The sequence below is a fragment of the Apodemus sylvaticus genome, chromosome 4 (genome assembly GCF_947179515.1).
Source record: "Apodemus sylvaticus chromosome 4, mApoSyl1.1, whole genome shotgun sequence".
In the NCBI taxonomy this organism is placed as follows: Eukaryota; Metazoa; Chordata; class Mammalia; order Rodentia; family Muridae; genus Apodemus; species Apodemus sylvaticus.
Window position 1 is genome coordinate 60,933,307 of NC_067475.1, and position 27,478 is coordinate 60,960,784.

At 40.5% G+C, this 27,478-nt stretch overlaps 1 protein-coding gene and 1 non-coding gene across 2 annotated transcripts; both read left to right on the plus strand.

Annotated features, from left to right (window-relative positions):
- Positions 1-365: 365 nt before the first annotated feature.
- On the plus strand, positions 366-26,411 carry LOC127682154 (bile acid receptor-like). The gene is made up of 11 exons (XM_052178550.1): positions 366-431; positions 5,338-5,460; positions 8,833-9,195; positions 11,862-12,002; positions 16,955-17,097; positions 17,187-17,291; positions 17,414-17,513; positions 18,381-18,494; positions 20,113-20,235; positions 20,806-20,919; positions 25,138-26,411. Exons 2-11 carry the CDS (start codon positions 5,397-5,399, stop codon positions 25,383-25,385), a joined length of 1,515 nt encoding a protein of 504 aa, XP_052034510.1. The 5' UTR covers positions 366-431; positions 5,338-5,396; the 3' UTR covers positions 25,386-26,411.
- On the plus strand, positions 12,060-12,224 carry LOC127683877 (U1 spliceosomal RNA). Its single transcript, XR_007977663.1, has one exon. It is a non-coding gene; the product is annotated as a U1 spliceosomal RNA (small nuclear RNA).
- Positions 26,412-27,478: the final 1,067 nt, after the last annotated feature.

The following is a 27,478-nucleotide window of genomic DNA, read 5'->3' on the forward strand; positions in this document are numbered from 1 at the left end:
GGTCCCCCCACTTCTGCATGTATTACTTACTGGTTTGCAGAGACCCAATGTTTTCTAGCTAAAGTGGAAGAATATCAAATTCAAAACACAAAGCATTTGTTAAGTAAACAATAAGAAGCTCTGAAGAGGGGGACCTGCAGGTCCCAAAGGCCCCAGTCCCTGATGGACTGGTTATATTTTGATTTATGGCAGCCTGTAATTGCCCAGTTTTGACCCCAGAGAGGACTGTGTGGGAAGTTTGTCTGTGAGATAGAACTGAGGCACTGCTCTGCAGAGTGTCTGGAGCCTGCTAAGAGGATGCAACGTCCACTGTCCAGCCTCTGATAAGCCCGGGAAGTGCCTGCTGTACTCAGCTGGGAAGTCAACGGAGCTGTGCATTTCTGTTCTCATTCTGTAAGGAGGAGGGCAGACTGCAGGAACACTATCAAATTGTGAGTACTTCATTTTCTCTAAAATAAGACAATTTAAAAATCTTCCGCTGTCTGAATTAAATGAGTGTTAATTTTTTTGTTGGTTTGGGTGTATACTAAACTGTACAGTGTTGTCAAAAAGATATTTTGGGGGGCTTTAACCTCTACTATCACAAGTTCTTATTTTGCAAAAGTGAATGAGCCAATTGTTATTTAGAGGTAAACCCTGAAAACCACTTTCCTTAAAAATAAGAAATTGTGTGGATTACAGTAGATTATAAAGTAATTTCATTCTTGCCCATAGAAGCTCAGAGGGATTTTGGACGGTAGTTGAAGTTAGCTGACGATTGGTCTAATGATGTGATTCTCCAGGAGGGATGCTCACTGCCTCTCTTGCTGTTGGAACCTGTTTTTAAATCAAGAGCTTGCTGATATGTGCTTTGTCTTGAGAGGGAAGGTTATAAGTAGATCCCACGCACCATGAAATATACGCCGTGTCCGACATGTCTGTTGAAACTGTTATGATATAAAGACTAGACTAGGGAAATAGACACAAATTATGTTTCTGAAATATAATTTCAGTATTTTTAAAATATTAGCATGTTTTATCTTTTGCTATCATTACTAATCCATAAAATTTATTTGAGATAATTTTAAAAAATAAATACCTTTATTTTTTAAAACTATATGCCCAAACTTATGGCTCTTTTGCATGAAATATCTAGACTAGATGAATCTGTCAAAAAGGGAGGAGACATGATGACAGGTGTTTGGGAAAGGGTATGAGATGTGACCCATGCTGGATTTGAGGTCTGAAGGCATAAGGGGCTCTGGAGTTGTGTGGTGATGTGAATATTCTGAATTCTATAGTTAAAGTTGAGTTTCATGAGTTAATTATATGTCAATAAATTACTATCAAAAACTATAGGTTAATAGTCCATGTTGGAAAGTGCCTTCTATATTCTAAAGTATAAACTCTCATAGAAGAGTTAATAAACCTTATTTTCTGTTGTTCAAAGACATTTTTCTGATTTTCTCTGACTAGAGTAAATTTTGACTGTAGAACCTTGGCTAAAGATTCATCAGCATGAAAAGTCTTTTTTTTTTGTACAATATTTGCATTAAAGAATAGCTTTGCCATACAAAACATTTTTTTGTAATGATACATTATTCTTTTGGAAGTACTATGAAAATGAAAACATTTTCCTTCTAGAGCAATCTACTTCATTTATTCAGAATTCAGGTGATATACACTGTAAGAGTAGATCTCAATGGTGTGAAGCCCCCACCATGCCATCTAGTTCTCAAGAGTCAGTGTTTCTCTTTCCTGTTAAAAGTTGAGACAGAGAAAAATCTTTGAGACCAATGTTTTGATTAAGGAGAAGGAAATGCAAAAGCTTTTATAGAATTAAGCATCTTTTTAGCAGAACACCTACCAGTGGCAATTTGTGAAAAGTACACTTTTTAGTAAGTTATAGATATTAAAGGAAAAACAGATTTTGTCTATATCGAGTTGTTCATCTTGATAAAAGGTCCCGTGTTAGCTAAACTGTTTTGTTTTAAATAAATATTTACTAGGAAAGATAACAAGACAAAGTCCTTCCAGATCCACAGAGCTTTTGCTCTCTAGTAGGGCAGAAATTTTCTCATGCCTCTAGTTTACTAGTAACCTACTTGAGTGTTTTAAAAATTATGTTATATTTATTTATTTGTGTTGTTTGTGAGTGTGTGCACGAGCATGCAGACACATGTGGTATAAAGCCCGTGAGGAGGGCAGGAAACAACCTGTGGGAAGTGCTTTTCTCTTTCCATCATGAGGTGTCAATCACCAGGTCATCACATTACAGGGCAAGTGTCTCTACACAAAGGTGTGTCTTGTTGACCCTATAGCATGTTTTAAAATTAATTTTATTAATATTTTATTTTTGAAAGTTTATCTTGCTGTATATCTATATACGATACTCCTATTAAATATTTTAAGGACTTTGTTATACAACCTTGTAAATCAGAAAACATTTCAGCAAAATTAAATATGAAAAGTCTGGAATTTTGCGAAAAATTTGAGATAGAAAATGATGCAAATGCCAGGTGTTTAGTTGTTTTATACTGTGCTATATGAAGCTTAAATGATAAAGAGTCAATTTTAAAGATAAAGAACAACTTCAATATTCCATGTTCTTCTGCATCATTCTAGTGTCTAAGTGAAACTCAGAAAAGACATTTAGAAAGAACTATATGATATTGCTAAAATTAGTACCTAAATCAGACTAATAGTGCTTTTGTTTTTGAGACAAGTAGCCTAGGCTGGCCTTGAACTCACTCTGTGACTGCGTTGGCTTTGAACTCACAGTGTAGCTGAGGCTAGCCTTGAACTTACAGTGTAGCCGAGGTTGGCTTTGAATTTACTGTGTATCAATCAGAGGGGCCTTGAACTCCTGATCCTTCTTCCTCCACTTCCCAAGTGCTAAGGTTGTGGGACTGTGCTATCACATTCAACTCAGAATTCTCTTTATATGGCGAGTCAGCTGACCTGTGGTAATGGAGAGACAAACATGCAGCATGGTTGTTGGTGGTGTTATTACATGGGAAACTTCATATGGAAGCATTGCTCCTGCTTCATTCAATTCACGCCGTACAAGACTGTGATTGGACCAGTGGAAACTGGGAGGCTCATGTGTTTTTTAAAGGAGCAGGATATGACTTCTAGACATATCAGGGTGGGAATCATCTTTAGAGAGGAAGAAATCTTGCTTACAGAGCTCATTGGAGTAACACACCAGAGGAAAAAAATTAAAATAATTTCATGGCTGGAGAGATGGCTTGGTGGTTTAGAGCACTGACTGCTCTTCCAGAGGTCCTGAGTTCAATTCCCAGAAATAACATGGTGGCTCACAACTATTTGCTATGGGATCTGATGCCCTCTTCTGGTGAATCTGAAGACGGGCTGCAGTGTACTCATATAAATAAATAAGTGTTAAAAAATTTTCAGATACTCAGACCTGTGTCATTTGTATGTTTGGTTTTTTTTTTTGGGGGGGGGGGTGGGTGATTTAAAAATCCTGTCTTCTCTGGGTATGGTGGCACAACAAAGTCAGCCTGGGTTACATAAAACTTTATCTCAAAAAACAAAACAATCAAATAAACCAAAGAAAATAACTGTCTACATTCCTGTAAAGCAACAAACCCATCTTCTTTTCTGTTTTCTTTTGGGATAATATTTTTCATTCTTTTTGGTTCATTCTCTCTGTGTATTCCAGGCCTCAAACTCACGAGCCTCCTGCCTCAGTTTTCTGAGGACTGCAGCACTGAGTCAGCCCCTTCTCTTCTACTGGAGAGGAGAAAGCTCCAAACTGGGAGAGCCTCTATGACGATCTCCCTCCTTCCAAATGACTCCCAGCTTGGGAACTGTGCTATTTAAAGACACATCCTGTTTTGGAATTCCTTCCCGGGGAATAACAAAAACATGCAAATTCCCCCTAAGGAATAGTCTTAGATTGTGCTAATTTTTCCTAATAACTTTCACTTTTTTGTATCTTTCTATTCAAAGTATAGCTGATGGAACTTTGCCAACATTGATGCTTTAATATTTACCAAAAGTGTTTACAAAGGATGATTAGAAAATACCGTGAAAGCTATGGTTTCACAGTCCCCAACTTCCTCTGTATTTGCAAAAAAGTCATATTTTCTTTAAATCTCACCCTAATTTAGAACATGGAGATCTGAAAAACCATTAGAATAATTTAAAAAAGATTTGTTTATTTTGAGACAAGCTCTCATTGTGTCTCCCTGGCTTGCCTGGAACTCTCTGCTAGACCATCTCTTCAAAGTCAGAGAGATTCAATTGTCCTTTGCCTCCTCAATGCTGAGTTTAAAGGCATCTGCCACTATGCCTCCCTGAGTTAGAACAAAAAATTACAGTTCTCGCTCTCTCTTCCTCCTTTCCCTTCCCCCTTTCTCTCCCTTCCCCTTTCTGTGTGCAAGCTTGTGTGTGTGTGTGTGTGTGTGTGTGTGTGTGTGTGTGTGTGTGTGTGTGTGCATGCCAGAAGAGGGTGTTGGATTGCCTGGAGCTGGTGTTGCAGGCAGTTGTAAGCTTGAAACCAAACTTTGTCCTATGGGAGAGCAGCAGGTCTCTGAAATGCAGAGTCATCTCTCCAGTCCCTAGAGCAACAGTTTTGGGGACTCAGTTACTGTTAGGAGCTGTGCTGAGTTTCTCAGACACCAACAGCTTTGCTAGGAGAGTGTCTGTGCTACAGCTAAGGTTCAGAGAGGTGTAATAAGTTACCCAAAAGTAAGCAGTGAACCTATGTTTAAGTTCTAACTTCAAATTTGGTATGCCTCTAATGGTTATTGTCAAAACTATTAAAGGCTAAGCAATAAGAAACTGGCAAAATTAAATAACTTTGTGTTTGAAAACAAAAAAAATCATTATAATGGAAATATATGTCTCATGTATAAATTCTGCAAATTTCACTTCTTTTCTAAAAAATGTTAATATGTGTGTGTGCATGCACACATGTGTGCACATGTGATGTATGTGTGTGTGCACACATGCTATAGAACACAGGTGGAGGGCTGATGACAGCCTTCTGGGATTGGCTCTCTCCTCCCACAGTTCTGCAGATTCTGGGATTTGAACTCAGGTTGCCAGGCTTCTGCTGCAAGCTTCTTTATCCCATGAGCCATCTAACCAGCTTAAAATTTTTATATAAAAAAAATAAGCCATTGTAACTTGTTGTTGTTGGCACGGAATCGTGCTACATAGCTTGGGCTGGTTTTGAACTTACTGTGTAGTCCTGGATGTTTATAGTGACACTCTTCTTGTCTCAGTCTCTACAGTGCTGAAGTCACATGCATGTGCCACCATGCCTGGCTTTCCACTGTTATGTAATAAAATCATAAATAGTCTGTTACAATTCCACCCCCTCAGGTTTTATTCTGAAAGAGTTTAGCATTGCTTAAGGAAACAAACGGAAGCTGGACCAGAGAATGGCAAATACCTATGTCACAACGTCTGATGGGTACTACCTCGCTGAACCCACACAGTATTATGGTATGTAATAAAAATAAAATATTTTTGTGTGTGGCTGGATAGATGGCTCTGCAGTTAAGAGCACTGACTGCTTTTCCAGAAGATCAGAGTTAGATTCCTAGAACCCACATGTTTGCTCATAACCATCTGCAATTCTAGTTCTACAGGCTCTAATACCTTTCTCTGGCTTCTTCTGGTACCAGACACACAAGAGGCACACAACACAGACATACTTTAATGAAAAATTCTCACATACACAAAATAAGTAAGTCTAAAAAAAACTGTATTCAGTTAAAACAGGAATTAACTCACAAAAATTTACGGACAAATAGAGGCAAACTTTTATGTCAGATTGTACATGAATCTTACAGTAGTTATAGTTGATAGAATTTTTTGAAGATTAATTGTGTGTGTGTGTGTGTGTTTGCAGCACAGGTTCCCATGGAAGTCAGAGGCATTGGATTTGCTTGTGAATCTCAATGTGGGTGTTGGGAATTGAATCCCAGTCCCCCGCAAGAGCAGAATACATTTTTTCTTCTTTCATGCATTACATCATGACCAGAATTTTCCCTCCCTCCCCTTCTTCCTATGTCTCCTCTCTTCCAGATCTACCCCTTCTGCCTCCTGTCAGAAAAGAGCAGGCCTCACAGGGACATCAACTAAACATGGCATAACAAGCTACAAAAAGACCAGGCACATACCATCACATCAAGGCTGGACTAAGCAACCCAGTAGGAAGAAAGGGGTCCCACAAGCAGGCATAAGAGCCAGAGACACCCCTTCCCTGTCACCATGTACACTGTTAGGAATCCCACAAGAACATGCAGAACTCATTTGTAAAAGCTGAGCCTCCTCTCCAGCACTTGAAAAAATTGTTAAGATTCGTTTGCTTATTTTTCTATTTTCTGTGTATATCTGTGTGTGACTGTGTGCTCTCTGTGTACCACGTGAGAGTGGGTGCCGGGAAGGCAAGAAGCTGGGCTTACAGGCAGCCGTGAGCCACGCTGTGGGTCTGGGTATTGAAGCCTGGGCTCTCTGCGCCGGCTGCGAGGGCTCTTAGTTACGGCTATCTCCTCAGGCCCCAGCTGTGCTTGACATGCTAATATTAGTATAAATCTCATAAAACATAAAGACATGACAAGAAGAATGCAGGTAACACTAGAAACTTTCTACACACAGACTACAGCAATGCTATAGATGTAATATTACACACAGTTTTCAAAGGAACTTAAACTCTCATTCCATGGGGTGAGAAAGATTTGCTTTGGACAGTCAGCCAGTAGGCTCCCTTTAAAAAAAAATCTGTTTTACTGATTTCTTTTTTCTGGTTTGTTTGTGGTGCTGAGGACTGAACCCAGGATCTTGGCATGTTCTGCAAGCACTTTACTAGAGAACTGTATCCCCAGAGACATTTCCTTGTATCAAGCTATTTGATAGTATTCAGCCCTGCACTGGTGTTAGATGCTATAGGATTATAAATGATTTGTGTGAATAATTTTTATTGATCCTGATGGCAGACTTTTGAAGATAATTTTAAATCTAATTATCTGATGGCTCGGCTCCAGGAAAAAAATACAATCCTTACCAACTGCAGACATAGCATAACCAAGGACTGCTCAGCTCTTTCAGCAGATAGAGCTGCTGAAAATTTTTAATTAAGCCCAGAAATTTTCTTGAAAGCAGGGAATAAATTAGCTTTCGGAACTTCTGGTGATCATGGCCATCATGTGCTATCTTATAGTTTATATGTGCTTTAAATTTTTATTTATTTATTTATTTATTGCCAGGGTTGACACTACTTGACACTTGAGATGCTTGGAATTCTCTTCTTTCTGCCTCCCATCTCACTGTAGGAATGCTAAGATTAGAAATGTATACCACTGCATCAGGCTCTGGGTGGCCTCTGTTTATAGAACCAACAGGTCATCCAGCTTGGGTGGTTAATGTTTTTATGGGTCGGGCCATTTTGAGGACCCTAGGCTATGTTTTTTAAAAAAAAATTATATGTATGTGTCCCAAGAACACACACACACACACACACACACACACACACACCCAGGGTCAAGCATGCAACATACATTGAGGCATACTCATGCTGCAGTGTAAGCATAGAGGTCAGGGGCTAACCTTGGCCATCATCCTCACTTTCCATCTGGTTTGAGATAGTCTCTGCTTGGTTATTGCTGTTCTAGGTGCACTCTGATCTTGCTGAAGTCATTCTGGGATTACAGTGTACATTCCGGACCAGCTGGATGTGGGTTCTCCGAGACCCAACTCAGGTCTTTGTGCTTGAGCGAATTAGCCCACTGAGTCACCTTACCAGCCCCATTAATACAAGTCTTTAACTATCACATTTCATTTAAATCTTATAGTAATTCTTCAAGGTTGGGAAGTTGATCTATATATACATAATAAATTGAAAAAGAAGCTAGTAACACCGGCATACAAATATTAAAAGAGAGCACTGAGATGCTATAAAGGAGAATTCCAAACAAAAGGCCCTTTGCTGTTGTTTTGTTTTATTTGAAATGCGTGGGTTTTTTTTCCTTTTGGGGTGAGCTAATTTGCTAATTTATATTGTTTATGGCCCGGCTGTACTTTGAAGGTTAGAGACAGGTGTGGCTCAGTAGGCGCTTGGAGTTGGATCGTTCTTCAGATAAAAGGTTTATCAGAGCTCACTTCATGGTGGGGTCTGAAACAAATTCAGCAGGCTTAAGGAGCATAAAGGACATTCTATTATATTTTTTAATTAAAGAACATTTTTTGGAGACAAGGTCTTATTGTGTAAGGGTGTGAAATTGGGAGAGGCAGCTGACATGCCCCCAGGAAGTGGGTCTAAAGTTGACATTACCCAATTAGGCCAAGAGGCACTATTCTACGAGGTTTGGGCTGGACAGCTGTTTGGGAAGTCTCAAGAAATTTCCAGATAAGAATGGGCCTAGTTAAAACCCAACTAATGGGTTGGCTGTGGTCAATGGGTTGCCTCTGGGCCTGTGTGGGATGCTGAAAGCGTTCTTACCATGCCTGAAGCCTTCTCTGCTGTGCTGTGGCAACAACCACATGCATAAGGTAGGGAAAAACTCAATTAAAAATCTGGGAGATATTCAGTTTCCCTTAAGGAGAGAGACGAGATTGGTGCATGCACCACTAGCAACTAATGCCCTTTCTTCTGGCTCCTGACCTACCTCTGCACACCTCTGCGGTCACAGCATTTATTAGGTATTGTAGTTCCATTTACTGTGTTCCTATTGTTCTGGACAGCAAGCCCTGAGATGTAGTAGATATGTTGAACTAACTTTTTGTTAGTATAAAACATTTTGAAGTTTAAAGCAATTATGAATATGAATGTTTTTTAACCTTTTATGATTTGTTTTTTTATGTTAATAAAACCAGATATTTTGCCAGAACAATTCCATTATCAGCTGTGTAACACGGATTTCCAAGAACCACCCTATTGCCAATATTCCACTGCTCAGTTCCCTCCAGCATTACAGTCCCCATCTTTACAAAGCCATCTCAACACACATGGCTTGGATCCACAGTACAGTGGTGGCGGTTGGTGCGGACTCGACGCTCGAGAATCTAGTCAGTCCACTTATGTGGTTGTTCACGATGATGAGGATGGCTTCCCTGGGACACAGACATGCAGACCGACTTGTTCTTTACGCTGGAAGGGACAAGATGAGCTCTGCATGGTCTGTGGTGATAAGGCGTCAGGATATCACTACAATGCACTTACCTGTGAGGGCTGCAAAGGTAAGGGTAAGGTGGAACCAAACAGACGGTGCTGCACACAGCTGGTACACACACGTGTGTGTGTGTGTGTGTGTGTGTGTGTGTATGAAAAACAAAACCAGGAATCAATCTGTGATAAAAGACAGGAGAATAAAATGTTAAGTTTACGGTTAGTTTCTTCTTCCTTCTTTTTTCCTTCTTTTTTCTTTTGAAATAGGGTCTCATTGTGTAGCCCAGGCTGGCCTATAACTTACTATGGACATCAGATTGGCCTCAAACTCACAGAAAACTGCCTGTCTCTGTCTTAGGTGCTAGGATTAAGGTTGTGGGCCACCGTCCTGGCCCTAGGGTTCATTTCATTTCTTTCTTTTCTTTTTCTCTTCCCTCCTCATTCTTGTCTTCACCTTCCTCCCCTTCCTCTTCCTCCTCTTCTTCCCCCTCCTCCTCATTGTCTTTCTTCTTTTTTTGAGAAAAGGTCTCTCTATGCATCCCTGGCTGTCCTTGAACTCTCAGAAATCCACCTGCCTCTGTATCCTTACTGCTGGTATTAAGAGTGTTCACTCCCAGGTCTGTCTCTTCATTTTTGATGAAGACTTTCACATTTTACTTTAAACTCAATACATATAAGCAAATGTTTCCCCTGTTTTTAGAAGAATTTGATGCTGGAACAAAACATGACATTATAAAGATCTATCAACCTTTTTATGTGGTTGGAAAAAATTTGAAATAAATGATGTCTAGGATTCTAAGTCAAAAGATTTTTTTAAAGTCTTTCGAAAAGAAAAAGAACAAGCTGGGTATGTGGAGCTGAGGGCCAGGGTTGGCGGCGATGTTTGTAAAGAGCAAAGAGTGGCAGGGTCTTTGCTAATCACAGTTCTGAAGCAGCCCAGCACTTCAGTAATCAGTCAACATCGGGATGGGAATGCAGGTCGGTGGCAGAGCACTCAGCACCTACTTTTGGATTTGATCCTTGCACCCTCAGAAACAAAGCAAACCACGCCAAACAACAGAGAACAGTTCGCCAATATAACACAAATAAATGTGTTTGTTTAGGGTAAAATTTTATCTGTAAATCTTACACCTTGTCTTAGTCAAGGTTTCTATTCCTGCACACACTTCATGACCAAGAAGCAAGTTGGGGAGGAAAGGGTTTATTCAGCTTACACTTCCACATTGCTGTTTATCACCAAAGGAGGTCAGGACTGGAACTCAAGCAGGTCAGGAAGCAGGAGCTGATGGAGAGGCCATGGAGGGAGGTTTCTTACTTCCTGGCTTGCTCAGCTTGCTTTCTTACAGAACCTAAGACCACCAGCCCAGAGATGGCACCACCCACAATGGACCCTCCCCACTTGATCACTAATTGAGAAAATGCCCCACAGCTGGATCTCATGGAGGCACTTCCCCAACTGAAGCTCCTTTCTCTGTGCTAACTACAGCCTGTGTCAAGTTGACACACAAAACCAGCCAGCACACACCTCAACACTAGCAAAGGAAATAGGGTACAAGAGTTCTGAGGAGAGTAGTTAGGCTAGGCAGGGGTGGCCTGCTCTCGACGGGCTACTGTTAAAACTGAGCTGAAGAACCCTGCATAGTTTTGAAAACCTGAGCTGAGCCTTTTCTTCCTTAGTTGAATTGAAATGGTGAAACTCCATCTCTCAAGTGTCAACAGGAGAAGAATGAGTGGCGGGGCTTAAATGGGGCTTTGAGTAAGTGAGGCAGTTCATGGGAGGGAGAGCAGGGAATGGCAGGATTGCTGTGGATGAGGTTCGAAGGAGGAAAAGGGAAGGGAAAGGCTTTCTCATCTGACAAGTGCTGCGAAAGGGAGGGAAGGGAGTGTGCAGGGGGCAGACTGCCTTGTGGACTGGACTCAAACTGTGAGGGCTCAGAAAGCGAGACTTTTCTGATATTTTTGTTTATTTTAGGTGACTACGTATATTCTCAAAAGAAACTTGAGAGATGCTTTGTGGGCTCTTGATATTCTGTAAAGTGCAGTTTAAAATTCTTATAGGTAATTTACCTATAGTAGGGCAGAAAGTCGTATTAATGTGATAAAGATCCTCGGGCTGTAAAGACCCAGCCTCAGGATGTTAACTGGAAAGAATTAGATAACTTTCCAGATAAATGTATATTTAAACAAATATCCGGGGCTGGAGAGACGGCTCTTCCAAAGGTCATGAGTTCAAATCCCAGCAACTACATGAGGGTTCATAACCATCCATAATGAGATCTGATGCCCTCTTCTGGGGTGTCTGAAGACAGCTACAGCAAGCAAGCAGGACCAGGATGAGAAGGAAAAGTGTCTGAGGACAGCCACAGTGTACTTACATATAATAAATAAGTAAATCTTAAAAAAAAAACCAAACAAATATCAGGAGAGAAAAACCCCTCATTTAATTGAGATACAGTTAACTTGATTACTTTTTTTTTGTTTTTTTGGGTTTTTTTGTTTGTTTGTTTGTTTTTTGAGACAAGGTTTCTCTGTATCGCCCTGGCTGACCTGGCACTCACTCTGTAGACCAGGCTGACCTTGAACTCAGAAATCCACCTGCCTCTGCCTCCCAAATGCTGGGATTAAAAGTGTGTGCCACCATAGCCCGGCTTTGATTACTTTACTATAAAGGTAAAATGTTAATAAAAATGAGAAGTAACTAATATCAATGTTAAACTTTGACAATTTTTGTTGTTAGGTTTTTTCCGGCGCAGCATTACCAAAAATGCAGTGTATTCTTGCAAGAATGGTGGCCACTGTGAGATGGACTTGTACATGCGCAGAAAATGCCAAGAGTGCAGACTGAAAAAGTGCAAGGCGGTGGGGATGTTGGCAGAATGTAAGTGCCATTGTGCTCGCTGCTCGTGCTTCTGAGGGGATTTAACTTTTCCCAACCTTACTTTCCTGACAGGGAAGACATGATAACAGTGGTGGTTTTCTCAGGACAAGGTTCACCCATTGCACTAGGAGTGTGCTGACTGAGCCCTGTGGTTTCCACAAATGTGGGAAACTCGGTTGCATAATTTGTGTTAGAGGAGGACTGTATCCACACTCTCCTCTATTTATTAAAAATGAATTTAAAAATAATAAAAATGTAAAAATTTTCCAACCTTACTGAGAACATAAAGAGTTATTTTGAACATTGTCATATTCGTTTGTATATACACACCACACATGTACAGTGATTGTTCCATGTGGGTGGCTTGTTATCAATATAAGTAGTGCTTCCTATAAATGTTGCCCTGTACTATAGTGCTCTAATTTTGAAATCAGTGACAGTTCCATCTTAATTAGATGTTCTCTGGGAGCGGGAGAGTGGCTCAGCAGTTAAGAGCTTTTGCCCAGGCCCTGGGCCGCTTCCCAGCTTCCACACTGCAGCTCAGATCATTCCTTTTTTTATTTTTTTTTATTCGATATATTTTTTTTATTTACATTTCAAATGATTTCCCTTTTTCTGGCCTCCCACTCCCCGAAAGTCCCATAAGCCCCCTTCCCTCCCCCTGTTCTCCCACCCACCCCTTCCCACTTCCCTGTTCTGGTTTTCCCCTATACTGCTTCACTGAGTCTTTCCAGAACCAGGGGCCACTCCTCCGTTCTTCTTGTACCTCATTTGAAGTGTGGATTATGTTTTGGGTATTCCAGTTTTCTAGGTTAATATCCACTTATTAGTGAGTGCATACCATGATTGATCTTTTGAGACTGGGTTACCTCACTTAGTATGATGCTCTCCAGCTCCATCCATTTGCCTAAGAATTTTAAGAATTCATTGTTTCTAATGGCTGAATAGTACTCCATTGTGTATATATACCACATTTTTTGCATCCATTCTTCTGTTGAGGGATACCTGGGTTCTTTCCAGCTTCTGGCTATTATAAATAGGGCTGCTATGAACATAGTGGAGCATGTATCCTTATTACATGCTGGGGAATCCTCTGGGTATATGCCCAGGAGTGGTATAGCAGAATCTTCCGGAAGTGACGTGCCCAGTTTTCTGAGGAACCGCCAGACTGATTTCCAGAGTGGTTGTACTAATTTGCAACCCTCAACACTCTTCTGTTGAGGGATACCTGGGTTCTTTCCAACTTCTGGCAATTATAAATAGGGCTGCTATGAACATAGTGGAACATGTAGCCTTATTACATGCTGGGGAATCTTTTGGGTATATGCCTAGGAGTGGTATAGCAGGATCTTCTGGAAGTGAGGTGCCCAGTTTTCTGAGGAACCGCCAGACTGATTTCCAGAGTAGTTGTACCAATTTGCAACCCCACCAGCAGTGGAGGAGTGTTCCTCTTTCTCCACATCCTCGCCAACACCTGCTGTCTCCTGAATTTTTAATCTTAGCCATTCTGACTGGTGTAAGGTGAAATCTCAGGGTTGTTTTGATTTGCATTTCCCTAATGACTAATCAAGTTGAGCATTTTTTTAAGATGTTTCTCAGCCACCCGAAATTCTTCAGGTGAGAATTCTTTGTTTAACTCTGTACCCCATTTTTTAATAGGGTTGTTTGGTTTTCTGGAGTCTAACTTCTTGAGTTCTTTATATATATTGGATATTAGCCCTCTATCTGATGTAGGGTTGGTGAAGATCTTTTCCCAATTTGTTGGTTGCCGATTTGTCCTTTTGATGGTGTCCTTTGCCTTACAGAAACTTTGTAATTTTATGAGGTCCCATTTGTCAGTTCTTGATCTTAGAGCATATGCTATTGGTGTTCTGTTCAGAAACTTTCTCCCTGTACCGATGTCCTCAAGGGTCTTCCCCAGTTTCTTTTCTATTAGCTTCAGAGTATCTGGCTTTATGTGGAGGTCCTTGATCCATTTGGATTTGAGCTTAGTACAAGGAGACAAGGATGGATCAATTCACATTCTTCTGCATGCTGACCTCCAGTTGAACCAGCACCATTTGTTGGAAAGGCTATCTTTTTTCCATTGGGTGTTTTCAGCCCCTTTGTCGAGGATCAAGTGGCCATAGGTGTGTGGGTTCATTTCTGGATCTTCAATCCTGTTCCATTGATCTGCCTGCCTGTCACTGTACCAATACCATGCAGTTTTTAACACTATTGCTCTGTAGTATTGCTTGAGGTCAGGGATACTGATTCCCCCAGAATTTCTTTTGTTGATGAGAATAGTTTTAGCTATCCTGGGTTTTTTGTTATTCCAGATGAATTTGATAATTGCTCTTTCTAACTCTGTGAAGAATTAAGTTGGGATTTTGATGGGTATTGCATTGAATCTGTATATTGCTTTTGGCAAAATGGCCATTTTAACTATATTGATCCTGCTGATCCATGAGCATGGGAGGTTTTCCCATTTTTTGAGGTCTTCGTCCATTTCCTTCTTCAGTGTCTTGAAGTTCTTGTCATACAGATCTTTCACATGTTTGGTAAGAGTCACCCCAAGATACTTTATAGTGTTTGTGGCTATTGTGAAGGGGGTCATTTCCCTAATTTCTTTCTCAGCTCAGATCATTCCTAAGGCAGTCCCTGAGGATCCAAAGACCTCTACTGACCTCTGCAGGCAGGAATGGGTTGTGCATACACACACAAGCAAAACACTGACACACATAAAATAATCTACACAATGATTTAAAAAAAGATCTTGTATTTTTATGTTACTAAACCGAAAAATATATGCTGCCTTGAAAAGTGCAAAGTTAAAGTTAGTAGTTTCCAAAAAGAGAGAGGGGAGGAGGAGAAGGCGTTCTCAGAGTCCTAACACATGGCACTTAGGACAATTGTAAAGTAAATTGAAAAGTAAAGGATCCCTGATAACCTCACATGCAAAGTCCACTAATAGTCGTGCGCCAGGACCTATCTCCGAATATCAACTCATTAGACAGTAGCGCTTCAGTGAGCTTTGGGAGATACAATTCAGTCCAAAGCAACCCTTGAAGAAGTTGCCTTTTATTTTATTCATTAATTTAATTTGTATTCAGGATCTCACTTTGTAGCAGGCCTGCAACTTCCTATGTATGCCAGGCTGGCATCAAACTCAGAGATTCCCCCTGCCTTTCTGCCCTCCAATTTCTGGCCCAAAAGTGTTCTTTTAATCCTTGTCAGGAACCGTGTGTGGAAGGGATGTCGGAGTCTTCTGAGGGACTCTATACATAAAACGAGTCATTCTTCACTTTAACTTAATTAAATTCTGGCAACGTGAAGCTCCAGAGAATAGGTGAGCACAGTCACCGTGACTGGGGAGCACAAGCCTGGTCCACATGAGTCCCCGCCCACACCCTGCCTCTGCTGCTTGCATCTGCACACTACAGTTACCTTTCTTACTTTTTTTTTTCAATTTTTTTATTCGATATATTCCTTATTTACATTTCTTTTTTTCTTTATTTACATGTAAAATGATTTCCCCTTTCCTGGATCCTACAGTTACCTTTCAGTTGTCCTAATCCCGCTGTGTTAGTGCTCTGAAGGCCCCTCCTCTTCTCCTCTTCTCCTCTTCTCCTCTTCTCCTCTTCCTTTCCTCATTGTCTTCTCCTTTTCCTCTTTCTCCTCTTCTTTCTCTTCATCCTCCTCTTCTTCCCCCTCTTCTTCCTTCTCTTCTTCCTCCTCTCCCTCCTTTTCCTCTTCTTCTTCCTCCTCCTCTTCCTCCTCCTCTATTTTCTCCACTTCCTTCTCCTCCACCTCCTCCTCCTCCTTCTCCTCCTCCTCTTGTGGTTTTACTTCTTGTGGTACTGGGGGTTGAGTTCAGGTTTCCCATATCCTAGACAATCTACCACTAAGCTACACCCACAGACTCCTTTTCTATTAAAAAAATATTGAAGATGGGGTTTGTCTGAGTTGCCGTGGCTGGTATTCAATGTGTGATCATCTTGTAATAGTTCTCTTGAGTAGTTTGGGTTACAGGTGTTTACTACCATGTTCAATACTTAATATGCTTAACATGGCTTCTTTTTTGTGTATTCTGTTCTCTGACAAATAATAAAATAATATAGAAGGGTTTTTGTTTTGTTCCATACTTCAGCTCATTAGTTTTTAATTTTATAGGTATATTTTTAAATATTTATGAAAATGACAGATATATTAATACTTAAATACTTTTAGTAGCTGCTAAAAGGCTTAGGGAAGCTGCTGCTGGTCCAGTAATGACACAAATGGAAGATTCAACACTCTATAAAAACAACAATCCCCAGGCTGGAGGAACAGCTCAGTGATTAAGGGCATACACTAGTCCTACAGAAGACCTGAGTTCAGGTCTCAGCACTCATACTGGATAGCTTATGACCAACTCTAGTCCCAGCTCAAGGGGATGTGACCCCTCTGGGCTCTGTGGGCACCTGCTCTCACCTGTACCTTTCCCCATACAGACTCACACAAGTAATTATAATATATTTAAAAATAAACAAACAACCCTCAAATAAATATTATTTGCCTTTGAAAAAGAATTGAATGCTTTGTCTGGCTTATAGGAAAATTTGACTTATTTTTAAAAATCCTGAGATAGTCTTTCTTAACCTTATTAATAAAACCAGTGATAATAGTTATCATGTAATTCTACTAGTCTATCAAATGACTGCTTCACTTCCAAGATGCAACTAATGTGTAAATTTCTTATATAAAAACCTAAAAATAATTTGGAAATGAAAACGAATCCTTAATCTTAGTTATAACTATTTTCAAGCAGACAAGGCAGCCATGAAGGGAAAAGCAGTATAGGAAATTTAATAGATGCACACATGCTCAAGCAATGTCTTTGACTGTTTACTCACTTAAGACCATTTTAACCAAATCCCACAGTGTTGGCTTCCAAGCCAAAAGTACTTACTGTGAATTTTGTGATGTTGCAGGTTTGCTCACAGAGGTCCAGTGTAAGTCAAAGAGACTTCGAAAGAACTTCAAGCATGGGCCTGCCCTGTACCCTGCCACCCAAGTGGAAGATGAAGGAGCAGACACCAAACACGTGTCATCCACCTCTAGATCTGGGAAAGAGGCAAGACTTTTCTTCCATACAGTCTCTTGTTTCTTTACGAACAATGTGTAACAGGCACACATTACAGGTGCCCCTCTGTTTCCTTATAGGTTCAGGACAACGTGACTCTAACTCAAGAGGAACATCGTCTTCTGAATGCCATAGTGACTGCTCATCAAAAATCCCTGATTCCCTTAGGGGAAACAAGCACACTTGTATGTATCCATTACTGGCAAGAAGTAACTTGTAATGAATGTTGTTAGGAAATGATAGTATGCCTCAGTAATTATCAGGAAGACAATACTATGCATCATTTTAATTTCTTTTTATGGACCAGCTACAGGAGTCTTCCAACCCAGAACTAAGTTTTCTGAGACTCTCAGAGGTATTAATCCTGCACATCCACAGGCTGATGACGTTTACCAAGGGACTCCCAGGTAAAATTGTTTCATTATTTTTTTAAGATTTATTTATTTTTATGTTTATATGCATGTTTTTTGAAATTATATATCAATATCATGTATACAACATACTGTGGAGGCCAGAAGAGAGTATACCGGCTACCCTAGAACTGGAGTTTCTTACGGATGGCCGGTTGTGAGTTGTCATTGGGTGCTGGAACCAGAGTCTCTGCAAGAGCAAGAAATGCTCTGAACTGCTGACCTGTCTCTCAGCCCCAAAGTTTCTTTTCTTTTCTTTCTTTTTTTTTTTTTTTAAGGTAAAGCAATAGTATATCAAACAAAAACTTCTAATTGTGGTACTGGATAAACCGTTCAGAGGCAGAGCACCTGTCCAATGTATGTGAGGTCCTGGGTTTTCTAGCAATGTTGCTTCTAACTAAAAAAAAAAAAAAAAGTTTATTTTATCTTTGTCAATTAATCAGGTGAGTGACAATCTAAATATGTACAAAAATCATTACACTGATGTGGGTTTTTCTTAGATGAAACAAGAAACAAAGAAAGTTTCCTGTACAATACTAGAACAAGCCACAGTTTAACCAAAACTTACATATAACTCATCTTTATTATATATTTACAGGTACAGAAACTCTTTATAAAATTACATTCTTAAAGGCTAATGCAGCTATGTTTGATTTGTCTTTGCTATAAGAAAGTGTTACCTAGTTCTGATAAAAGTGTCCTAAAATATTACTATGTAGAATCAAGAATTTTATTCAGATTTGAATTTGTTCAAAATTCCCCAGAAACACTTAGGGTTAATAAGTAAATAAATATTTTTAAACATTTAATTTATGAACATTCTCTTTTGATATCTGTTTCTTCATGCTTTATTTTTTCTTTAAGGATTTGAAAATTTAACCACTGAGGATCAGACTGCGTTACAGAAGGAGTCAAAAACTGAAGTGATGTTCCTTCATGTAGCCCAGCTTTATGGTGGGAAAGGCTCAACCTCTGGAAGTAAAAAGAAAAAAAGAATTTTATTCAACTTTAAGTATACATAGACACACACAGACACACAGGCACACAGACACACACACACACACACACACACACAGACACACACACATTTTTAAACACTGTTTTTTTTGTTTGTTTGTTTTTTTGTTTTTTTTTTTTTGTTTTTTTTTTTTTTGTTTTTTGGGAAATAGAATTTCATGTGGCCCAGGCTACCTAGAACTCATTATGTAGCTAAGGAGGATCTTGAACTCCTGCTGTGTCTGCTCCTACCTGCCAAACAGAAGCCTAGAGACCTGTGCCTGTTTGGTGCTGGGGACAGGAGCCAAGGTCTGTGTTTAGTAAGCCAGAACTCTGCCTCTCATTTATCTTTTAATTTTATTTTACCTGTTAGCATAGGAACAATGTCTCATAATAGCTGTTTATAAATAGTTTCACATTCATCTAGCATTTTCTCTCCATAAAGTAATTCTTTGAACAACTGTATTTCTTGATCTTATGAGAATTTATACATGTATTAAGTATTTTTTCAATCTTACTCACCTCCCTTCCTGCCAACTCCTCCAGAATTCCCCATACTTTTCTCTCCTAACTTCATGTCCTCCTCTGACCCTTCTTTTTCACAATAACCCATTGACTCTAAATAGTGCTGCTCATGTACACGGGGGTTATCCACTGAAGCAAGGCCAACTTCGAGGGCTCAGCTCCCTAAAGAAACTGGACTGTTCCTCCCCTAGCAGCTGTCAACTGACAACAGCTCCTCAGCTGTGGGTGGGGTTTCTGTGCTTCCATTGAGGAGGACTTTACAGGTGATCAAACCCTAAAGTGTTGGTGATTCTAAGACACAAAGGAGCTCTGTGGGAGGGCTGTGAGCTTGTGTAGAAACTCATAATCACGACTACTGTTGGTGGAACACCTCTGCACTGGGGTGAAATGCTATTAGGTTAGTGTTGAACCAAGTATGCAGGACCTCACTTCCATAAAAGCACAAGCATTTTTTTTAAATCAATGAACCATTTGAATAGAGCAGGAAAGCCATCATTGTATAGTGTGTGAATGTAAGAATCCAATCTGTAAAGTTGTATGTTGGTTGAGGACATGGGAAGAGGCAGCATGACAAAATCAAAACCAAAGCCAACAAAACATTTGCCAGCAATGCCAGCTGCCTTCACTACCTGCACCTGTTGCAGTGCATAGCCTTTAAAAATATCCTTATTTATTGGTTGTTCTTCTCTGCATACACTAGACCAGAAGGCTGCCAAAGGGAGGCCCTTCACGGCCTGGTCCACGTTTGCTTGAGTAGTGTTTGCTTAAGAGTCTCCACAGCTTTTGGTGCACTGAGTGGTGTGTGGAGGGTGTGTGTTTAAGAAAGCCATTCTTAGTTTCCATTCCATTGTAATGCCATGGAAAACTCATTTTGGAGGGTCTTCTGTACAATATTTTTACAAAACATAAACTAATATCTGGTTTTATGTTCCAGTAACAAAAATGAGAGAGATATCATTTTAGGGGATTTTTTTTTTACATAATAGTTATGCTGGATTCTGAAAAGATACTGAATTTACTATTTATATAATGATTAGGAAAGAATATCAGACTTTGTGTTTTTCTCTTTTGCTAGGTACTGTGAGACCAGCAAAGCCCTCAGCTGGGACACTGGAGGTGCATAACCATAGGGGTGAGGAAAGTGGTCCTTCTTCAGGAAACTTGTTCAAGGAAGGCTACCCTTTGGCTACTCTAACTGGTAACATTGTGCAGTATGAAGCATCACCTTGGGTGGACATGATGTGCCCCTTTTCATTTGTTTAAAGAGAAGATCATGGTTCTCACAGTTCACAGGTGTCTCTACAGTGGCAAAGGGTTTATAGACATAGCCAATTCAGTTAGTGTTGGCAGGTCATCAGTGAGTATTCTATTTGTAACCATTTTCTTTTTTCTTTTTTCTTTTTTGTTTTGTTTTGCTTTTTTTTTTTTTTTTTTTTTTTTTGAGACAGGGTTTCTCTGTATAGCCCTGACTGTCCTGGAACTCACTCTGTGGACCAGGCTGGCCAAGAACTCAGAAATCCACCTGCCTCTGCCTCCCAAGTGCTGGGATTAAAGGCACACACCACCACCGCCTGGTGTTCTGGTCCTTTTCAGTAGCACACCAAACCAGCCCAATCTTGAGGTTCAGGCTTGGGCTTCAAGGGCACAACAAAGTGGATTGTTGGTGCTGGCCATCACACAGGCAGTCATCCTGAACCCCACCCAAGATAATCACAATGTGCTTCTGTGCTACCTGTGGATGAAAATTCACTTATATTAATCTTTTCAGGTATTACTAAAGAATTTATTGCCTCACTGTCTTACTTCTACAGAAGAATGAGTGAACTTAATGTAACGGATACTGAGTATGCTCTGCTTACAGCCACAACAGTGCTTTTCTCAGGTACACACCGTGAGAAGTTAGGCTCGGGTGACTTCCGGACAGGGAATCACTAAGTTCTTTTTATGGAACTATGAAGTGAAGTTGAATGTACAAATTTCATCCCACCGTGGTTTGCTTTCTGTGAGCATTCCTTTAGCTCACCACTGTGTTATAATTTCTTGCATCTTAAAAAAAATGCCTTCTTGTCCTCATAGCCCCTGAGATATACTCTCCCAGTCCCTGATAGAGAGAGGTTCTTTAGGGCGCTAGCCATATTCTAGTCTCCACCTTACTTCTGCTCACTCCTGAGTCCTCCACAGTCACATTTCATTCCACCCTCTCCAGTCCACTACAACCTGTCAGGATCTTCAGCACATGACATCGCTGATTGACTGGTCAATGCTCCGTCTTCATCTTATTTGATCCATTGGTGTATTTAGAGAAGATCATAAGCATCTGAAAGAAAATAAGGGGATATCCTATTTCCTGTGAGTCCTTCAGCAGAGTTTTGAAGCCATGGTGAAGATGTCTGGTGTGTTAGGAGAATTTCTCATGCTTTTTGTGTCAATTCATAGTCTTCTTGACATGCTTGTAACCTCATTACAAACTAGACCCAGGCTGAAGTGAGACAGTCGCTCAGTATGGGTAATCCATTGCCCAAGCCAGCCTAGTCTTCCTAGGGTGCCACTGTTCTGTCTCCTTTACTGATCCGGACATGTTTGTGTTCTTTTATATTCTAACTTGCTGTGATGTCAGGGTTCATGAACACTCACTAAGTATGAGCATCTGAAGTTGAATCACATAGGCTCTGGTGCAGCTACATTATATTGTCTACTTCTATTATGCTTCATTTCAAGAAGTTCTGTAAGCCACCATGTGATGAAAAGGGAAGAGTAAAGGACTTAGAAGGCAGGAGGGATAGCAGTGTTGGCTGTCATCGGAATATGAATATTTGGAAAACCAGCTTGGACTATTACCTAGGGACAGTTCACCTTGGCTGGACCATAAAAGTCTTCTTTCTTTCAGCCCAGTGTGGGAATTAAGCTACAAATTCTGGATGGTGTGGTACCTTAGAGCCTCGGTGTGCTGGCTGTGTGAGGATTTCCCTGTCTCTCAGGAGTGGGACTAATAATGCCTGTGGCCATCATCCTTTATCTTGCTTGGCAGATCTTTTTAAAACAAGGACTGCATCATACTCTCTACATTTAAGAATGTTTCAATGGGGCCAAGGGCTCCCCTAAATTATAAAGTTCTCATGAAGATACACTCATCACATCCCTTCAGCAGATCTTTGATTTTTCGGGGCTAATATTTGATTCCCAACAACTCACCCTTTCATAATCTTGGCATTCCTACTTACTGTTAGGTAGAAAATAGTATGTTCTCCTTGTAGACTGCATCCACCTAAAAACTTGCCTCCAGCCTTGTTAACATTCAACACCACAAGCAGAGCTAAAATCATGCAAAGAACTGTAGAAGCATGGCAGTCTCAGGAAGTTTCCACTCCCAAATAACCACCCACTCACTAACTCACATAGATGGTTTTGTTTCTTTTTGGTAGACATTTAAAATTCTATTTATTTATTTGTTTGCTTGTTTACTGTATTTTTGTGTGTACATGTTAGGCATGTGGAGGTCAGAGGACAGCCTATGGGAACTGTTTCTCTCTTTCTATTACGTGTGTCCTGGGGTTTAGGTAGTCAGGCTGGGTGACAGCATCGTCCCTGCTGAACCATCCCGCTGGCAGCGGTGTTGCCTCACTGAGTCTGGAACATCACCCTCCTGATTTCCCGTATTCTTTCTGTGCCTTCTTTCTTCTGCCATCTTCATCTCTCACAATGACAAATGCCTAAGTTGTCCTAGGACTCAGTTTTCTTTTAAATTATTTCATGCTTTTATGCATATGTTTCACCTGCATCTATGCACCATGGTGTGCCTCATGCTGCTGGTCAGAAGGTGTCAGATCCCTTGGGACATGGGTTACGGAGGTTGTGACAAGGCTAGGTTTTCTTTTCTTTTTTCTTTCTTTCTTTTTTTTTTTTTAGACTGAAAACTTGCTACTTTATTTTTTTTAAACAGTTTTTGTAATTTGTATTTTTTTATTTGATATATTCTTTATTTACATTTCAAATCATTTCCTCTTTCCTGGATCCCCCTCCCCAAAAGTCCCATACACCCTCTTCTTTCTCCCTGTTCCCCAATCACCCCCTACCCGCTTGTACTGAGCCTTTCCAGGACCAGAGGCCTCTCCTTCCTTCTTCTTGGGCATCATTTGATATGTGGATTGTTTCTTGGGTATTCCAAGCTTCTAGGCTAATATCTGCTTATCAGTGAGTGGATACCATGTGTGTTCTTTTGTGATTGGACCGTCTCACTCAGGATGACATTCTCCAGTTCCACCCACTTGCCAGGTTTTGTTCTGCACTGGCTTCCTTCCTGATTCCACCCTAACTCTTGGCATTAAAGGTCTGTGTGGATTTGAGACTCCCAGACTTATCTGTGAACTTGGTGTGCTCTTCAGAATGCATTAGCTTCCTCAGGATTTCCATGTAACTGTCAAGCAGGTATATCAAATTTAAAATGCCCAAAGCTGGACTCTTGACACCTTTATACCTTAGCTTTTCATATTCCTCTCCCATCTGGACTAAACCATATTTTCGTTTTCTAAATTGCGTGTGCAATTTTTTTTTTAAATCCTTACTTTCTTTTCTTTCTCTTATAGTCACATCACACATGCACCAATTCTGTTGATTCAACCCTAAGATAACCGCTTCCTACTGTGTGTAGCTTAGGCAGTGTAGTTGAATCCACTTTTCTAATTGGATTTTCTGACTCTATGTTTTATAGACTCTCTCTGTGTTAGTACACAGAGGGGTTTCCTGAATATGTAAGTCAGATGACAGTATTCCTCTGGAACCGTCCATGGCTTCCTAATTTGCTTAGACCGTTGGTCTAGTCTGTCTTGCTCCTTTGTTGTCCTCGCCCTGCCCACATTGCTTTGACACAGACATCCCTTGAGCCCTCCCTACAGGCTCCTGCTTCAGGCTCTACTGCTCTTGATGCATCTTTTGCCCCCTTTGCTCAGATGCCCACATGATGCCATCTTTCACTGTTTTGTCATTTTATTTATTTAGTTTTTCTCTTTTACCATTTTGGGTGTGGGTTAAATGTTGTTATATCCCTAATTAGTCTTTGCAAATAGCTACCATCCCTCCACCCAAGTCTTATCTATTTCCCTGTTTACTTTTCTTTATATTGCATCATTATTTTGATTTTGCTTTTTTAAAAAATATTTTTTATTCATTTACTTTTATTGATGTGTATGTCTCCTGTGTCTGTATGTATACCCCATGTGTGCAGTATCTGTGAGTCTGCAAGAAGGTGTCAGATCCCCTGGAACTGGAGTTACAAATGGTCATGAGCCACCATGTGGGTGTCGGAATTGAAGCCCAGTACTTGGGAAGAGTAGCCAGTGCTCTTAACTGTTGATAGGTCTCCCAACCTCTATTTTTATTTTTGAAGATGTGTGTAACTCTCTCCTTCCTTATTTCTTTCATATTAAGAATACAAGAACAATAAAGGGGGCTGGAGAGATAGCTCAGTGGTTAAGAGCACTGACTGCTCTTCTAGAGGTCCTGCGTTCAAATCCCAGCAACCACATGGTGGCTCACAACCATCTGTAATGGGAGCTGATACCCTCTTCTGATGTGTCTGAAGACAGCTACAGTGTACTTATATATAATAAATAAATTAAAAAAAAAGAACAATAAAGGGAGAAAATTTTGCTTGTGAATTTCTTTGTGGTATAGTTAGCAAAAATGACTGAATGAATAAAGGCTGTCTAAGCCCCCAGGACTTCCTGGTTAGCTTATCTACTTCTGTTGACTGTAGAGAGGTTACTTACTACTATTTTAAAGTTTCAGGCAAGCTTTCATGGCTGTTATATCCCCAACCTTACCCACTGATTGCTTCCTTCCCATGTGACTTTATGGAAATTACTTAACTCCCTACATTTCAGGTAGTTAATCTGAAAAATGTGATAAAAATAGAACGCAGCTCAATAGAATATAGTGATGATTAAGTGAAATCACGAATAAAGAGAATTTTATTAGCAAACCTAATGTGTATGAGGATTCTGCAAGTACTTATGATTTTATGACTCAATAACTCACTGTTTTAAGTGCATTCATTATTTCCACCGCTTTGAATCAACATTAAGATAAATATAATGTTTTTCAGATCGTCCATGTCTTAAAAATAAGCAGCATGTAGAAAACCTACAGGAACCAGTCCTGCAACTTTTGTTTAAGTATTCAAAACTGTACCATCCAGAAGACCCACAGCGCTTCGCTCACCTCATAGGGAGGCTTACTGAATTGAGAACTCTGAGTCATAGCCACTCAGAAATCCTTAGCACTTGGAAAGCAGAAGACCCCAAGCTGGTTATGTTATTCTCTGAGAAATGGGATTTGCACTCGCTTTACTGAAAATTTAGAGTGTTGAGGTTTGCCTTAAAATTTCAAAATCAAAATTGGATGAAAGATTTGAAAAACGTGAACAAAATCATTGAGTTATCACACAACATCGCAGCCTGGAGATCCGAGGGCTCCTTGGAGTTCCCCGAACTTTCAGCTCTTAGAAGTTGAACACTCCAGGGCTCTCCTCACGATTGGATGCAAAGGAGAAAATGGAGCAGGTGGTGGCATAGTCTCCACTCTTGAGAGACAGAGGCAAGAGGACCCCACGTTTAAGGCAGTCCTGGGCTATGTAGCGAGACTCATCTCAGAAGAAGAAAGGAAAGACTGACAGCCATCGTTTTGTCTACAGTCCTCACCTACAGAAATGATTTTTTTTTTTTTGCTTAGCTGAAATACATAATGTACAAATGTGAACAAAGGTCAGTTATGATTAGGATCAGGCAGTTTGTGTGCCTCACTGATTAAGGACACATGGATGGAATAGAAACTAATGCTTAGAACCTCTTCTTCACGAATGATTAAAGAGGAACAAACCCTTTTCAAATTGAATCTGCTTTATATTTTTAATAAGTACATGCTAAGTGTACAGAATGGTAGTTTTATTATGGAAATTTCATACATGTAGACTGGATATTTCTAGTGTTCCCCACACTGCTGATGCCCTTCTCACTTCCCCCCAATATTTCCCCTCCTCTTCCATGCCCTAAAAATCGAGATTCACACATGCAAGAAAACATTTGATCCCAGCCCAAGTCTGGCTTATTTCCTTTGACATGAATATCTCATCTATTTTTCTGCAAATGACACAATTCATTCCTCTAAGGACTGGATTGTGTGTGTATCGTCTGTATAGATCACATTTTATTTACCTAACTGCTGATGACACCTAGTTTGGTTCTGTATCCTGGCCACTATGAACCGTGCTGTAATAAACATGACTGTAGGTTTTGAGCTTTTATGTGGCTCTTCATTCCTTTAGGTGTTCTCCCAGAGGTGGTATGGATTATATGATAACTCTATTTTAGATTTGAAGGAAACTATGTAGTGATTTTCCCAGTGACTACCTTCTTCTCAACAGTGTATAAAGATTCATTTCCCTTCACAATTCTTGCCAACTTTTGTTTTTCTGTTTCCTTTTCTTTTTAGTTAAAAAGTGTGTTTGTGTGTGTGTGTGTGTGAGTGTGTGCGCGCACGCCATGGACATTGGAGGCCAGCTCTGTGGGATATATTCTCCTTCCACCTTTATGGGCCGTCTCCTCCAACCCCTATCTTGCCATGGCCTGCATGGCTTGGTTCTGGAAGCCTGACTGGGGTGAGGAGTGAATGAAGAAATGACAGACACGAAGACACAAGTACAGAAAAGCTGGGAGTGGGTGGTGTCTTAGTTTCTTTCCTATTGCTGTAAAGAGACACAGGGACCAAGGCAACTTATGAAAGAAAGCATTGCATTTGGGGGCTTGCTTACAGGTTTAAAGGGTGAGTCCATGATGATCGTGGCAGGCGGCACGGCACCAGGCATGCACTGGAGCAATATCTGAGGAGCTTACATTCTGATCTGCAAGTTGGAGGGAGGGGAGAGAAGAAAGTGGCTGACAGGGCGTGGGACAGGGTTTGGAAATCTCAAAGCCCATCCCTAGTGACACACGTCCTCCAACAAGGCCACACCCAGTCCTCCTCACATAGGTCCGCCAAGTAGGGACCAAGCAGTCAATATAGGAGGGAGTTGGGCCCAGGCCATTCAAACCACACAGTTGGGGCTCTGATGGAAGGCATCAACTACACCACAACCCAGAAACTTAGCACATTTATTATGCACACTACAAGGAGCCAGGATAGCTAGTCTTAGCTGAAGGTCCTTGAGGCTGGGCACGCTCAAGTTGTAGTCATCTCAGAGGAGGAAGCAGACGGTGCTAGTTTTTGCACACTGTCAATATCCACGCATGGAACAGGAAGGCTTTGCCATCCCATAGGTCTGAGGCATTGATCATTTTTGGCATGGCTGTATGCCCATCAATAACCCACATTCACTTAGCATTCCCTTTTACACTGCTTAATTTATTCCACCAAAGGAAATATCAGCTAAAGATAAAGGAATACATTTT